We start from the raw sequence: 17,821 nt of genomic DNA, 5'->3' as shown, positions 1-17,821 counted from the left end.
AAGCTAAATCTTACACCGTTGTCTTCAATAGGGTAATCATTTCATATTATTATTTTCTTATTTTCGTCAGAACTCACAATTCTAAGCTACTTGCAAATATTCACCCACTCATACAACTAAGTCATTTTTACTGAGGGAGCATAGGGTAAGTACCTCGATTAAGGGTCCTGCCGCAAGAGCCGGGTTTTCAACCCAAGTCATTCAGGTACATGGCAGTTATAACCACTATGCCACCTTCTGTCACTGGAAAAAAAATCATTTAAAATCATGTAATTTAGAATTTCTTTAGCTACTTACGTGTTGATCTCTCTTCTTTTAGTCCTACCTGTAATTCCCTGATGTTACATGTGAATTTTGATTTGTGGTAACGTCACATGATTTTCATTGTAAGGAAGGGTACAGAAGTGGTTTGCCGTTGTCTTTTTATACACTTTGCTCAGATATTGTGAGATACTAACATTACTGCTACACCACTGTGCAGTTAAAAAGCCGTTGCTGTGGTTTTATTACCAATTCTTCCAAGTGCCTATACAGCTAAAACTGACAACCAAGAACTATCAGCTTGATGGATGTGTGTCAAATTAACAACCATAGTTATCACACGACAGCACTTCTAATGTTTATTATGTATTTTAACCAAACAACACTGTGAACTAATTAAAGGAATGTCGGAACATTATTGACCATAATCACATGAAACATCGTCTCTGGTTGAATGAGAACATATTTACATTTATTTATTTAGCTGACATGTTTCTTCAAAGCAACTTACAATTTTAAGAGCCTTAAAGTTACTTATCCATTTATATAGCTGGATCATTTTTACAAGAGCTATTCAAGGTAATTGAACCTGTAACCTTTGGGTCCAAAAGCAGAAGTTCTAACCCCTATACTAGCAGCTGCATACTTGAATTGGGTCATTAATAATCTCTGAACAAAATTCAGATGTGCATTTCTCAAATATTTCCAAATCGATCACTAGATAAGGTTACACATATAGGACTTAGTAATAGACACATTTCACTTAGCAATATAGTGTATTAAAGAAAGTTTACATTTATTCCTTAACAGATTTTTTTTCTCTAAACAAACTTCTTCCAACAAACGCTATGGAGCGTTATCAGCCCTCACCTTGTTGGGTGAAGCTGAACAGCATGTCTTTGGGTAGAAACCAGATCCCCTAGAGAAAACCCATGAAAACACAGGGAGAACATGAAAGCCCCACACCAACTTAGTAGGGATCAAACCTACATCCTCTCATACCACCCAGGCACTGTGAGACAGCAACACTACTCACTGTGCTACCGTGTCACCCGCCAAACAGCTTTGAAGAAAAGCTTAACTATTTTGTCAGTGATTATTTTACAAATTGCCATGAACGTTACTGTTTGGTCCAGTTTTGAAATCAACAGAATCATCGCATTTCTTTGTCCATTTACAATTTATTGTACCATGTTCTTTGTCATTTTTTTTCAATGGACCATTTCATCGATCTTTCTCAGAAAAATCACCAAAACTGTAGTCACCCAACCATCTCCTATCAACCCCTTTCAACCACAATGGAAAAACAATTCTTCTTGTTATACATCAGTTGCTACCATGGCACCATATTTTATATTAATCTTATTCAGTATTAGCTGTTAGTGCAATTGAGCAGTTGATATTGCCCAGAAGCTCCAGCTAACGTGTTGGAGTGTAACCCCAGCTTCCAATGTTTGTGTGGGATATCTCTATGGATGCCAACTTGATTTAGCCACACTGAACTTCTGACTCTGTGAACAAATCTGTATCCAAACAGGGATCTGTGTGTGGCCTGAAGATGTGCAATCTCAACCACATCTAATGTAACCTGTAGGGTACCTTGAGGTTCTGTTCTCAGTTGCTTTTCCCAGTCTTCCAACTTTTCTGGTTATTTTTTTCCAAAACTCTGCCTGCCACTTTCGCATACAAACCAGCAAAGTTCACGAAATCACATTCTTACGTGCCAATGGTCTTTTTCGTTCTGCTTTGTGTAAAATTTGGCTTAAACCCCGTGCTTCCAGCGGTGGTTTCCAGACTACTGTGATCATTCACATGACAGATATCAACTTCAAACCTTAACCACTGCCAAAATTCCTTTCAATCTTATATGTACTGAAACACATCATAGATGCATGTTTACTACAAAGATTGGCAGGCCATGAGCGTTAATACTGGGCATTTGTTTGTGCACTTAAGACGTTTGACTTGATTCCATTGCTTCAGTCTGCTTATGTCTAGGTGGGAAAAGTGAATGACAAAATAAATGGATATTTAATCATTATTAAATACAGTAGGTAATTAATTAATTATCTTATTAAACAAAATTAATTATTGCACCACAGAAAACTCTGAGCACCCTTAGTTGTGCTGTTAATTATAATTTAGCACAGCACATGGGATATATGCTTTTGCCAAACACTGGGAGCCCAGAGAATTTCCTGCAGAACTTGTAATATATTTATGGCAAACTGTCCCAGATGAGGCAGAAAGCCCTCCTCTAAAGGCCTTCACCGAGGAGTAATGTGCTGATGTCAAGCAGCAAAACGGATCATGATGCTTCTTGGGCTGGTTTATTCCCAGGGCCCACACGTGACCTCTCGTTCTGTGTGACATGTTGCCTTCCTCCTTCGGCTCACTGTGCTCCCACAACGCCCCAAGTCATTGTTAAAATGTCGCCTGACGCCACCTTGATCTCAGTGTGACCTGTATCTGTGTGCAGATGTCTTCTGACTTCTGAACCCCCTGAACCTGTCAAAAGTAACTTTACCCTTCTGGGGACTCCTTACAAGTAATTAATCATGTCTATAGAGATGATTTGTCAAGTCATCTGTGTTTTTTATTTTGTAAAATTTCTTTATTAATACAAGTCTAGTGTGGAGGGTGCGGTGGGTTGGACCGGGTCCTCCTCTCTGGTGGGTCTGGGGTTCGAATCCCGCTTGGGGTGCCTTGCAACAGACTGGCGTCCTGTCCTGGGTGTGTCCCCTCCCCCTCCAGCCTTACACCCTGTGTTGCCAGATTAATCTCTGGCTCCCTGCGACCCTGAATGGGACAAGCGGTTCAGAAATGTGTACAAGTCTAGTACAGCAAATGAAAACGTATTCAGAACATTGCAATGAGATTAATCTTTGGTCATTTTAGTTATATTTTTTGTGAAGTTTTTGATTATAAACTTTTTTTTTTCCTAATGCATTTTTTTATGTAAAATGTAAAGCAACAGGTTTGCGTATATGATGGTTGTGAGTAAATCGCCAGTACAGTGGTACGGCCATAATTTCGTTTTCTTCATTTCACAGTTAGAAGAGGAAAATGAGACTGATCAAAGTACAGAGTACAGTAGAACAGTTCCATTTCCACAAAAACTTACCCTCATGAAAGAATTTAATACTGGCTTCGGTGTAATACGTCGAAACTAAGACTTTACCGTTCTTTTTTCACACTTCACATAAATCCTGCATGTGTCCATTTCTACACTCTTTCTTCAGTTTTATGCCCGTCTGCAGTTGTCTCTTGAACCGGGTGATGCTTTGTGTGAAATTTTTGCAGAGGTGTGAACAGCTGGCCAGAAGAGAGAGAAAAAAAAGGAGCGTAAACAGGATGGAAAGTTTGAGTGAATCAATTGTCTCAGAGGCTCAACAAACCATGCTTTCGCACTTTTTTGCGGTACATGCTGTACGTTGCTAGGTGTACTTTCTCTTTGTGTAAATTTACACCTCCTGCTGTCGCCTTGGTTTGTCTCCGTTCGGTGTAATGATACGCTGAGGTCTGACATCTTTAGTTCGCTGCATACAGTATAAAAGTGCTGTAGAAGAGGCTGCGTGTTCAGTCACTGCATTTGGCTGCGAACGACAAATGACAAATTGTCTTCCTCTGTCTCTAATACAGTCTAAAGGGATTTATTACAGTGAAATTAATTATACAGAACAAAAAACGCAGGAGTTTTGATAAATGTTGTATGATGTATGGATGAGTGACCCATTGCAAGTCACTTAGCAGTGCAAGTCACCGCGGTGAATAAGGTGTGTGGGCTAGTAACATTACCTAGTATCCATTGTAAGTCACTTTGGAGAAAAGTGTCTGCTAAGTGTATAAATGTAAATGTGAATAAAGATATCAGTGAAACAAAGCAAAGAATATTCACAAACATATTCGAAACAGTTATGTAAAATGTCACTGTGGCTTTGGTTTGCCGAGTCATTGAGTGTGAGGGAGCAGATGGTGGACTTTTTAGTTGGAGTTTTATTTCAAATTAAATGTGCCACTGAGGGAACCAACAACCTAACCACAGAAAGAAAAGAAACAAAAGAAAAATCTTACGCCACAAAACAGAGAATTTAGCCCAAAATCATTCAGCCGCACAGGCTGATTCAATAAATTCTCAGGATTCTGTTTATAATACTTCAAAGCATCACGTTCAACATTTGGTATTCATTTCCTCTCCAGATGTTATTGATAGTTGAGAGGCGTGGACTAAATGCCATAAATGATTCAGTTAATTCAACCATTAAAATACAGTTCAAGCTTTTCCTGACTTTTTTTGTAGCCATTTTACAAACTGTGATTTACTTTTAGACCTTCCTCCTGTGCTGTACAAGACATTTAAAAAATACCGAAGCTCACTCCAAGCTGTGTCATCACAGATCACGCTCAGAACACATACCGGGTCAGCGCCGACGGATCCCTCAGCGTCACCTTTGCCAGCGGCATGGAGGTGACCCTCATCACAGAGCCGCAACTGTCGGCCAGCACGATCACCCCCACTGTAGGGCGGTGCAACATCACGTTGCCCGGGGAACACGGCCCCAGCCTGATCGAGTGGAGGCAGCGCAGGGAACAGGCCAAGGGGAACATCACCACGTATGAGCGGCGGCTGCGGGTACGCCAGCAGGCTTCCTGCTGCAACCTCTGAGCTACACTTTTCGTGAAGACGCCTAAACTGGATCTACAGAACCAACTCATGATGCACAGCAGTATTTCTGGACCTTTATTTACCACTTATGAAAGCATGGTGTATACTACGATGATGTCATGATGAAAGTAATTTTGAGTTAAGACCACCAATAGTATTGCAGCATAGCTTCAAACCTTGTTATTTTTCAATGACTGGGAATTCCTTAATCTGGCTGTGTATATTTACTCAAATGCATTTGGAAGAATAAGCTAAACCTTGTTCCAGAAAGCTCTGACAGTGCTTGTGCATGTGAACTGCAATGATCTGCTGTGATTGTTGGGAACAGCGATCGTGTCACTGATACTTTATTATTGTGTTCGTCATCAGGCTCATAACAGAAATCTGCTGTCCATAGACTTTGACCGGGCTACTAGAGTGGGAAAGATCTACGACGACCACCGCAAATTCACACTCAGGATCCTGTATGACCCGTGGGGCCGCCCCATAGTATGGTCTCCCAGTAGCAAATACAATGAGGTTCATGTGGCTTACTCACCGGCAGGGCTAGTCACCAGCATTCAGCGAGGAAACTGGTCCATGAGGCTTGAGTATGAGAATGGCAGAGTGGTCTCCAGAACGTGGGCCAATGGGCGCATATGGAGCTACACATTTCTGGATAAGGTAACTTTGAGGATTTTTTACAGGGTTTTTCCAAAATGTCATTGTCTTCATCTATCTATCTATCTAGTATCATTAATAGAACTTTTTAAGGAAAACTTGGGCAACACACCCCCAACCCTCAACAGCAAGCAGTCTAATAAAACACATAAGTACTCTCAAACCTCTGCGATCCCGCATATGCAGATCATGCTGACCCACGGCTACCTTGCTCACCTCCTGTGTACTTTTAGCCTTTAGTGATGGACCAAATGGAAGTGCTTTCCTACAACTGATATCATGCTCTTATAGTTCTAAATACTGAAATGTTGATATTGCTCTGTCATCATATGCAAAACTGCCATCATTTCCATAGAAAAACGTGTTTTCTTCCACTTTGATCACTTCCCTTTTGATCTCACTCTGAGAGTTTTGCTCGCAGAGTGGTTTTTCACACCTTTGACGATGCTAGTCGCTAAAACTAGGGTATAACAGAATAAGGAAGTAGAATATTCAAATATCAGACTGGGCGGAAAAACTGCATAACATGTCAGTAACGTTGTCAGTAAGACAAAAGTCAGCATTTTGATTTCAAATAATTCTTCTGTGCTATGTTCTTGCATCTAATTGCATTCCTCTGTCAATTAAGTGTTTAATATATGTAAAAGAATAACGATATTTAATTATAACATGAAGTGTTTCAAGATATATGATATTTAATGAGGTAGATACACACATAGTATTGGACACTTTGCCTTTGGGCAGTTTTGGTGATTTTTTTTTCTATTGAAATCCAATTCACTGCTGTCTGTAACACAAATAGCAAGATCTGAATGATAAAAATACCAACCCTCTCTGATTGGTTTTCCCTCCTTTGGAAAATGGTTGCTATAGACATCACAGCTTTGAAAAGTGAAGCTTCCTCTTGCTTTTGATGGAGACTTGTCTATCACATCAATCACCATGATGTACTTTTTAAAGCTTTGTGCCTAAATGCAAGTCACTTCTTATTTCCTTCCTGTTTAAATGCCAAAATAGTTAAAAATATTAACGTATGTATGCACTTTATATTAAAACAAAAGTGAGAGAGTGAGTAAAATAATACATTTATCCATTATCAGTGACTGCTTTTCCAATATGGGGTTATTTTCTGGAGTGTATCCTGGAAGCCGAGGGCATGAGAGAGGATAAATACTGGATGGGACGCCTGTCCACATACGCACGCACACACACACACAAAGAGCAATTCAGAGTTACCAATTCACCTGAAACACATGTCTTCAGACTAAGGGAGGAAACCAGAGCACCTGGAGGAAACCCACACAAACACCAGGAGAACATGCAAACTCTATGCCAACTGAGCCAAACTGGAACCCACATCCGAACCCGCAGTCTGTATGCTGCAGGACACAAATTCTAAGAAAACAATAACAGTGTAAGATAAAAATAATTATATACTGTGGCTGCCCAAGGAATTCAAATTCTTTCTGCTAGGAAATTGCAAACATGCATAAACAATATAAAATCTTCAAAACTGTAAAGGTAAAACTGAAGTCTTCTTGAACTTCTAAGGAGACAGAAAATTAAGGAAAATCCATTTCCTGAACGTTTACAGACAGGTTTGCACAGATAGACCACTCAGCTCATTGCCTGGATTTATAAAGATTTTTCGTACTTTTTTCATAACTGCTGTCTTTTCACTTTTGTCATTTTGCTCCAACTTCTGGAGTAGGTTTTACTGTTAAAGTGTCATAAATTGCCATAACTGCAACCTCTGAAACCAGATGAAGGCCTAAATCCGTTTTCAGAGCTGTATATGTGGATATGCATAATTCTCATCATAAGACATTTAAATATGAAAGCAGCAGCTTCTCAAATTTGTATCAGCATACAATATGACATTAATGTCTGTAAGTGCGTGATGTCATCTGCTGCATTTTTGTGTGTTCTTGTATTTACAGTCCATCATGCTATTACTACACAGCCAGCGGAGGTATATTTTTGAGTACGACCAGACGGACCGTCTCCTCTCCGTCACCATGCCCAGCATGGTGCGCCACAGCCTACAGACCATGCTCTCCGTGGGCTACTACAGGAACATCTACAGCCCCCCAGATGGCAGCGCTGCTGCGGTCATCCAGGACCACACCCGCGACGGGCGCCTCTTGCAGACCCTCCACCTGGGCACAGGCCGCCGCATCCTCTACAGGTACACCAAGCAGTCCCGCCTGTCGGAGATCCTTTACGACACCACCCTGGTGACATTCACCTACGACGAGGCATCCGGAGTGGTCAAGACCATCCACCTGATGCACGAAGGTTTCATCTGCACCATCAGATACAGGCAAACAGGTAAACTGGAAACGTGTGGTTTACTGCAAGGGATCACATGCAGAGCTGCAGTGTGGTTCTGGATGGGGTCCACGGTTCATGTGTCAGCTGTTGTCATTGTCATTATGCAGTTATGAATATTCCTAGAGCATTTCAGTTTATGTCCTCCTTAGACCCATCCGTTCATTTTTGCCCACTTTAGAGGATATATGTTTTTAAGCGACTCTTTCAATTGCACTGGCTATGGTGCTGAGTTCCAATGCATCTTATAAAGGAAATTTTATATTATGACACATGGTTGGAGGTGGGGCTTAGACAAGTACATGGAAATCCTGGAAAAAAAAAATAAAAAATTGAGTTTCAGGAGGTTGAAGTGATAGCAGTGCACCTGTCTTGGTCCCAAGGAATCAATGGTCAAGAGGAACTGTCTGTCTGTGTTTTTGGCCAACCCACTATATGCCACCCCTTTTCTGCAAAAGTGCATCAACCATCCTATGTAAATTGCTAGTAAGAAAAGAAAAGTCCATCCATGAGATTCAATTGGGGGTGTGTCTGTTTATTTTGCCCAACAGACCAGTGTTTCTTAACTATAAATTTCATGCTTACTGCATTGATTTATTTATTTATTTATTTTCTTGTTCAATGCATTGGTCTACATTACAATAGGGGTAATTGGATAGGTACAGGAATCTATTGTCTAAGAGGTTATTACATAAAGCCATGTGATTTAAGACTTAATTGCTTGCATGTCAGTTAGCTTACACAATGAAATTTAAACCTAATTATCGTCGATTAATTAAAGAGATTTCAGAAGAAATTTGCCTGCGTTATTTTGCAGGCTTTTAATTTCACTTGGTCACTGCAGCCTTGGTGTTTATAGACGTTGTATTTACGAAAGGTAGACAAATTGCGCGGTCACTCCCACTGAACACTGAAGGGATTCAAATAACGCACAGTCTTTTTTTATTTCTCTTTAATGGTTCTTTTGAGTTGAAATATCCCTATTCCCCAGGTCCTGGCCACTCCTGTATTTTTATGTTTTCTCTCACCCTGTGAACTATGAGTAATTCATTCTTCTTGCTCTCTTGTGTGGCTTTTTTTCTTGGCCTTATTTTAATTTGGGTTTGAGGTTCAGTTTTACTGCACCAGTAAGAACATTTCCATTAGTTTTGTTACAATACCACATGTACTTATAAGGGATGACATCTCAGGTAAGACAAGACCTGCATTTAAACTGAAGTAATCAAAGAATCACCACACTTTTGAGTGACAGTACACAGATGTTGTAGAAGAGAAGACGGATTTAAGATTTTTTGCCAGTTGCTCATAATACACTTTCTTCTTCTTCTTCTTCTTCTTCTTCTTCTTCTTCTTCTTCTTCTTCTTCTTACATTTATTCATTTAACACACTCTTTCTCTTCAGAGTGACTTACAATGAATATTATGCAGTATTTAGGTGAACATCTTTTCATCCAAGGTGACTTACCGTGCTACATATACTACTTAGTCAATCACTCCTCCATATACCAGACCAACACATACATCCTTTGGTTAATTTAGAGTCATGTATTCACTTGAAACACGTCTTTGGGACTGTGAGAGGAAAAATATGCTGCAGAGAATGTGCAAACTGCCCACCAATCCTAGTCCTTTCGCACCTCCATCCAGAAACTATATCAACCCATATTAAACATGTAGTACAGGGAAGGTTCTTGGCTTCAGTTTTTCTGTCCTAGAATTAGAAAGAACAATTTTGTGTAAGTTATGCATATTGTCCAGCATTTGCTACTTAAGCATTTGGCTACATTAAGTAATACTTTGTAATCCACAGAGCTACTGTGTATTTCATGGTGAGTACATAGATTTTAATTCATTTTCCTTATTCTCAGCTCATGAAAATTTACTTTCATAATTGATTGTACAAATCAAAACATTCAAAGATGGCAGCTTATTTAAAACAAAATGCATAGCAGTAAATGTGGCACCGAAAAAAATAAAGCAAGGAGGCAAGTAAAAGGAAAGAGAGTATTTTGTCCCTTCATGTTAACTAACCACTATCCAGACGGGGCTCTGATCCAAGGCTTTTCCTAGGACACCCTGGGTGGTACTCCAGCCCATTACAGCACCTCATTCTAAATGTTTAAAAGCAATTTACAATTTTCATTTCCCCTTTTGACTTTTATAACACAAATTATTACTGCAGAATATATTTCTTACAGGGAAATAAGATCAGGTGTGTCAAAGTTTTATAGATCTGGTTCTGAATATGAATCTGAGTGCTTCTCTGTCATGCTGATAAGCAATTTTCTGCAACCGAGGGGCCTTTGTTATGTCCCTTTGATCTTTTTCGGCTTCCTGTGCAGGTCTATCACTGTTGCTTCTTGGATCATGTGTAGCTAAACTTTCCGTTTGAACTTGACAAACACTCAGGTGGTATAATAATTTATTTGAACTGTTTTTCTATTAGGAGTACCCTAAACCCAACTGAAATTATTATTCTTCAAAACAGGACATTAGAACAGCCATACAAAAAGGTTTTTAGCTTCATGCCTGCATTGCCACAGTTAAACTAATATGGAATGATTAACTTGTTCCCGCAGGTCCTCTTGTTGGCCGTCAGATCTTCAGATTCAGCGAGGAGGGTCTTGTTAATGCTCGATTCGACTACAGCTACAACAACTTCCGTGTGACAAGCATGCAGGCCATGATCAATGAGACCCCGCTTCCCATTGATCTCTATCGCTATGTTGACGTTTCTGGACGCATCGAACAGTTTGGTAAATTCAGCGTGATCAACTATGACCTCAACCAGGTCATCACCACTCATGTCATGAAGCACACAAAGATATTTAACGCTAATGGGCAAGTCATAGAGGTGCAGTATGAAATATTGAAGTCTATTGCGTACTGGATGACGGTGCAGTACGACAACATGGGGCGCACTACCATATGTGACATCAGAATCGGCGTAGATAACAACATCACGAGATACTCCTATGAATACGATGCAGATGGCCAGCTGCAGACGGTGTCTGTCAACGACCGACCACAGTGGCGCTACAGTTATGACCTGAATGGTAACATCAACTTGCTGAGCCACGGAAACAGTGCCAGACTCACACCACTACGCTACGACCTGCGCGACCGTATCACCAGACTGGGGGAGATACAGTACAAGATGGACGATGACGGATTCCTTCGCCTCCGGGGAACCATTGTCTTTGAGTATAACTCCAACGGGCTCTTGGCAAGAGCGTATGACAAAGTTTCGGAGAAGAGTGTGCAATACCGTTATGACGGCCTGGGGAGACGTGTTGCCAGCAAAGGCAATGCTGGCCAGCACCTGCAGTTCTTTTACGCCGACCTCAGCAACCCAACGAGAGTCACGCACATGTACAACCACAGCAGCTTGGAAATTACTTCTCTTTACTATGATCTGCAGGGCCACTTGATAGCCATGGAGCTCAGCAGCGGTGAGGAGTATTACGTTGCATGTGACAACTCCGGGACTCCCCTGGCTGTTTTCAGCAACCGGGGGCAAATTATTAAGGAAATTCTATATACCCCTTATGGAGATGTATACCAGGACTCCAACCCCTCGTTCCAAATGGTCATCGGTTTCCATGGGGGCCTCTATGATCCTCTGACCAAACTGATTCACCTTGGAAGAAGGGACTATGACGTGGTGGCTGGCCGGTGGACTACGCCCAATTATGACCTGTGGAGCGAGCTTAGCACCAACCCAAAGCCGTTCAATATGTATTCTTTTAAAAACAATTACCCTCTTGGGTACCTCCAGGATGTTGTTCAGTTCACAACAGGTAAGACAGACAAAGATGCTGGTCAAATTTTTCAGTATTATACAGTACCAGTCAAAAGTTTGAGTACAGCTGGGCGAATTAGGCAATAACTGTATAGCACAAACTGGATAGAAGAATGGATTTAGACTAGAGTACAAATGTCCTACAACTCTGGGAACCACCGCATAAGAGCTGTGAAGACATCGCAGCCCATTTCAAAACCTTTTAACCATGAAGAAGCAGCCACGGATAGAAAATGAATGAGTGGCTTCTTAACCAAATCACTCATGACAAAAGAACCTAGGTTCCTACAAATGTTTTCAAACTCTTGACTCCTACTGCTTGTAGGGTATTATTAAATGTTTTGATTGAAATACATTTATAAGTACAAAGATTTTGAGACAGACTGCAAAATGAACCACATTTTTATCCACATCAACAACAGAGCAAAAGGCAATAAGGTTAATCTATTTCTTTCCCCCACTTTTTTTGTATTCTGTTTTCAGATATTGGCAGCTGGTTGCAGTTGTTTGGGTTTCAGCTACACAATGTAGTACCTGGTTTCCCAAAGCCAGATGTAGAGAGCACAGAACAGACCTATGAGCTGATGAAGACTCAGACTAAAACACAAGACTGGGATCCCAGTAAGGTGAGACACCTGTTTTATTGCATCCAGTTGATCCAGGCCTGGAGTCTTTTTCACCTTAGTGTTTATGCTCCACAATGTGTCTCAGAGTGCCTGTCTTTCTCCAACAGGCGGTTCTGGGCATTCAGTGTGAGCTCCAGAAGCACCTGAGGAACTTCATTTCTTTGGACCGGCTACCTATGTCCCACAGCAGCAGTCTGCTTGGGGGATGCCAAGGAAGCAGGCCTTGTTTTTCTGGCATCTCCTCCATCTTTGGGAAGGGTGTCAAGTTTGCCATCAAGGAGGGCATTGTCACAACAGACATCATCGGGGTGGCCAGTGAGGATAGCCGGCGCATCGCCGCCATCCTCAACAATGCCATACATCTGGATGGCCTGCACTTTACGGTCGAGGGCCGTGACACGCACTACTTTGTCAAGTCAGGCCCCCTGGAGGGCGACCTGGCCGTCATGGCAGACAGCAGCGGTGGTGGTGGACGCATCCTAGAGAATGGTGTCAATGTGACTGTGTCCCAGATGACCTCTGTGGTGGGTGGAAGGACTAGGCGTTTCGCAGACATTCAGCTGCAGCATGGCGGTCTTTGCTTTAACATTCGCTATGGTGCCACTGCAGAGGAGGAGAGGGCCCACGTGTTGGAGATGGCCCGCCAGAGGGCCTTGAAGAGGGCCTGGGCCCGAGAACAGAAGAGGGCACAGGAAGGAGAGGAGGGACTCAGGCTGTGGACCGAGGGGGAGAGGCAGCAGTTGCTTAGCACCGGCCGGGTGTCTGGCTACGATGGCTACTTCGTCCTGTCAGTGGAGCAGTATCTGGAGCTCGCTGACAGTGCCAACAATGTCCACTTTATGAGACAGAGTGAGATAGGAAGGAGGTAACAGCGGCAATGCGCCACTCCGCCTCCCCTTCACCAAAGACTGCCTGTTTTTAGACGCTGAACGATTTGTTGTACTGTTTTTCTAGAACAAAGACTGTAAATATGAAAAAAAAAAACAACAAAACTGGGGAAATATTTTCCAACTGCCTTTAAATGTGACAAATGATGGTATTTGGTTGTTTCTGGAGTTTCCTTTTAGCACTGTCATGTTTTCAAGTTTGTTAATATGTTGATGTTAGTATAATTGGCTAAATATAATTGTTGGCACAGCAAACCCAATGTTTCATTTGGAGTGGCTTTGCTTTTTAGATACGGGGACAGCCCTGTATTTCTTCTGTGCAATCCTGGAGTATATCTGAATTTTATACAAGGTGAAAATCACAAAGGAGGTATGACAGGTGGTATGTTTAAAATATATTGCACTTTTTATTGGCGTAAAATGTGTCTTATAACATTTAGTTTTGACTTTAAACATTACATGTAGTCTTTTGACAAATTCTAGAGAAAGGTGAGTTTTAGTCCACTCTGTGTTTAGTTCCACAGTTCCACAAAACCCTCTTAACCAGGGATGTTCAACTTTGGTCCTGGAGGGCCGAACCCAGGAAGTTTTTGTTTCGCAGCTTGGTGGGGAATTTCCCTTTAAATCCCTGGTATGAGAAGCACTAAAAAATTGACTGGACTCGGTTCTCAATGACCCCTACAAGATCATGTTGTATCTGATTTTTTTTTTTTTCCCTTTACCAACGTGTTTGAACTTTGATGGTTAAAAAGTACTGTGTATACATATAAGGACAAAAAATACTGTAAATAGCAAGTGCTTTAAGAACAAGTGCTAAAACTGATAATGTGTTGTCACCCATTATTAAGTGTCAATATATTGATAGATGCGGTGAATTTAGCGCATGTAAAATTAATCATCCTAAAAATCTGTATAGTTTACTTTTTTACGAATTACAGTGTAGATTGAAGTTATTATCTGTGCATTATTGGAATTTATGCATATTATTGGTGGAGCTTGTGCCTTTTTTTGTTCTTGAACAAACATTTTTGAAGTGTGGAGTAGAAGAAAATAATATCTTGTTCCGTACCACTGACTCCTGATTAGTTTTATAATTGACCTATTGACAAAGCGACACTCAGAGCATTGTAGATATAGATTGAAAGTACAAAACATTATTTAAACACAAGTTATAAATTCAGATTGACAGAAGTTATATAAAAGGGGTCTGACAAAGTGCCAGGGTTTTATTTTTATTAAGCAAGCTTCCTGGTAGTACTGTGTTTACCATTGTACTGATGGTTTGTTTTGCAGCCATACTGAAGTCTTCTGAAAGTTAGAAGATTTGCAGTTGTGCACTTACTCTATGAATGACTAATTTATGGAACAAATAACTGTCATTAAGCCTTTGGAAAACTGAACAACTGTGAAATGTCAGGATGTGTCTAAACGAACCAAGAGGTTGGAGAATGTACATGAAAGGCGATGCACATTTAACTGTTTGCCATCAGTTTAACTGTCAACTGTAGGTCTTACTGCCAGACTGGATCAACTTCTAAACCATCCTTCCGTTCATATCTGTATTCCCCTCGCTGAGATACATCTTAAAGAGTCCATCTATGAATATATGATATCAAAGGATCCTGATCAATAAGATACATAGCTAGTACTAGTTGCCAGATCACACAGTTTACCATGTTGCTAAACCATTTGAGAGTTTTGTCATTAGCAAAGGAAGAAACTGGCATACTTTTGTCTTACATTATCTTGGACATAACAATAACAAATAATAACAAAGCATTTTTCCTGTCCAGCCCTTACAGTTTCTTCAGCACCCCCATTCAAATGACGTGGCTGGTTGTAGGACCTTCGATCTGTAACACGCCGCTCAGCGCTGACCAGTATGTGCTTATTGTGTCATGTTGATAGAGTTTTATGAAAATTATTAACGTAAGCTTTGTGAGACACACAGCAGTATGTGCTGTCCATGTCCTTTATTTCACACAACACACACACACACACACACACACACTGGCTGAAGCTGCTTGTCCCAAGTGGGATTGCGGTGAGCCGGAGCCTAACCCGGCAACACAGGGCGTAAGGCTGGAGGGGGCGGGGACACACCCAGGACGGGACACCAGTCCATCGCAAGGCACCCCAAGCGGGACTCAAACCCCAGACCCACCAGAGAGTAGGACCCAGCCAAGCCCGCTGCTCCACTACACCCCCCTTTTTCACAAAACAGAAGTTATTTTATAAATGTAGTACGTCATTTCTGTCTTAACAGCCAAAGTTATATGTGCAGCGGTGCATCATATAACACAAAAAAGAAATATGTTTTAATACACATACGGAGAGAAGTAATGCATTCACTTTGTAAGAAGCATGAGAAAGTTCATTATTCATAAGGAATGCATCATACTATGTTTTGGAACTTTTGTGTCATACGCAGGGGAAGCAAAGGGGTTGACTCATGAACAAGAGACAGCATATCTGTCTGGAGGGGAAGGCATGGGTGGTGGGTAGGAGTAGAGAACCACAAATTCTGAAATTGAAAATTGAACAGATATAATCATTTTCAGAAGTTTTACAGCATCTAAATGGTCCAGTTAACTTCTCCTGGTGGACTTTTCCAATTTGTCTTACTCCATTTAACAAAGAATTTCTTAATTCTGAATATCTAAGCACCATATACAATGCTACATTTAGATGTCTAATTCAAACAAATCTTTGCTTTCATTTCTACTGATTCCCTAACACACTACACACATGACTGATGTATAAATGCTTAACTTATTCTATTTTTAAATGAAAGAGACAGTACTGTAGGGACAAAAGCCTTTACCAAAAGGATATGTGTGTGTTTCTATGTATGGGTATCTAGAGATCAGCAGCACTTACTGGGTTAAAATAAAAAACATACGTAGAATTTACGTGTGACAAGCATGTAGGCCTTGAAACTAGGCTAAGGCTACTGAAGTTCCAAAACATTTAAATTTACTGTTCCCTCAACAGGTTCATGTCCTATGGAATCCAGTTTATTTGCAGATTGAATTATGTGGGGTGGGGGTTGCGGTGTCTGCTTGTTTTGAATGTTTAAATTATCATTTGATAACAGTTTATCTGAATCTATCTGTATACCTAAATAGATACTATTCAAGCTGCATATACTGTAATTATATTCCAAGTAAATAAATGGTTTAAATATCCCCTTTAATTCCCTCATAAATTATATTATTCATATTGTTCTCTAGTGTCACCGGGGGAAGACTTTGGGAAGTTTGGTTGCTAAGAAACCAGACTTTTCGACTTTGGCAGGGATTGTGGGTGATGTTCAGATTGATAGTATGAATGCATTGAAACTGCTTGACTGCATTTTCCTACTCTGTGCTCCAGGCCAGAGGCATGTATTTTTACAAGTACTTTATGGCAAGAGGCTGTAAACACGGACAAGACTAATTTTCCTATATTGAGTGTGCAGAAGTTCATATTTAAGAAGAAGTGCTTTCAAGTTTTGATTTTTAATAAATAAATGTGCAAATTCGCAATCTGTATTTGTGTCTCTCCTTTCACGTCTTTCCCCCCGCGGAGATTTACTGTATTGAGAATTTTATTCCTTTTACAGGTATTGAGCTGTTTATTTCCATGTACAAGCACAGGGCTGTTTCTCAATTTATTGTGCAATATATCTCAATTTCAATCTTGACTAAGACACTTGCAGGAGAAAAAAGAATATTAAATAATACAGATGTTCACTTCATTTGTCCTACCTTCATTTCTAAGGTACGTGGTATTGTGCGGGGGCGCGGTGGCGCAGTGGTGCAGTGGGTTGAACCGGGTCCTGCGGTTTGAGTCCCGCTTGGGGTGCCTTGCGATGGACTGGTGTCCCGTCCTGGGTGTGCCCCCTCCCCCTCTGGCCTTATGCCCTGTGTTACCGGGTAGGCTCCGGTTCCCCGTGACCCTGTATGGGATGAGCGGTTCTGAAAGTGTGTGTATGTGTGGTATTGTGCAAGTGGAATACAGCATATAAAATAAAACAGGAAATATTTATCTCGACTTTTCGTTGTTTAAATGCAAGTGGCCTAATAGGAACATAACATGAGGGAAAGAATATGGTAACTTGGCATTATTCAGTATATTTTTTTTGGTCAGAGAACGAAGGTACACAAACAAGAACACTGCATGCAAACATGCTAGATGATTCCTGAGTTCTCCTTAACACAACTTACCACTTGCAACGTCAACTAATTTTAGTACTATTATTTGTTGTTGAAGGGGGGTGCAGTGGCACGGCGGATTTGGCCGGGTCCCGATCTCTGGCGGGTCTGGGGTTCGAGTGCTGCTTGGGGTGCCTTGCGACAGACTGGTGTCCCATTCTGGGTGCATCCCTTCCCTTCCAGCCTTGCACCCTGTGTTGTCGGGTTACGCTCCGGCTCGCCGAGACCCCACTTGGGACAAGCAGTTTCAGACAGAGTGTGTGCATGTATGTGTGTGCGTGTGTGTGTGTATTTGTTGTTGTTGCTGTTATTAATTCTCCATGGATTGTGACAATAAGTATGATATTGACCACGACACACACAGACACTTACATTTATTTATTTGACTGACA

The 17,821-nt window shown here is 41.1% G+C and overlaps 1 protein-coding gene across 1 annotated transcript in view; it reads left to right on the top strand.

Annotated features, from left to right (window-relative positions):
* Positions 1 to 13,262, top strand: part of tenm1 (teneurin transmembrane protein 1) — a 143,943-nt gene extending 130,681 nt beyond the window's left edge. Inside the window, exons 25-30 of the mRNA XM_029258038.1 lie at positions 4,659 to 4,894; positions 5,297 to 5,590; positions 7,528 to 7,918; positions 10,498 to 11,718; positions 12,204 to 12,346; positions 12,454 to 13,262. Of these exons, the coding sequence (XP_029113871.1) occupies positions 4,659 to 4,894; positions 5,297 to 5,590; positions 7,528 to 7,918; positions 10,498 to 11,718; positions 12,204 to 12,346; positions 12,454 to 13,215 (3,047 nt within the window). The 3' untranslated portion in view covers positions 13,216 to 13,262. The remainder of the gene's footprint in view (positions 1 to 4,658; positions 4,895 to 5,296; positions 5,591 to 7,527; positions 7,919 to 10,497; positions 11,719 to 12,203; positions 12,347 to 12,453) is intronic.
* Positions 13,263 to 17,821: the final 4,559 nt, after the last annotated feature.

Source organism: Scleropages formosus, chromosome 14 (genome assembly GCF_900964775.1).
Source record: "Scleropages formosus chromosome 14, fSclFor1.1, whole genome shotgun sequence".
Taxonomy (NCBI): Eukaryota; Metazoa; Chordata; class Actinopteri; order Osteoglossiformes; family Osteoglossidae; genus Scleropages; species Scleropages formosus.
Note: the sequence above shows the minus strand (reverse complement) of the source record. Positions and strands in the feature narration are given on the sequence as shown.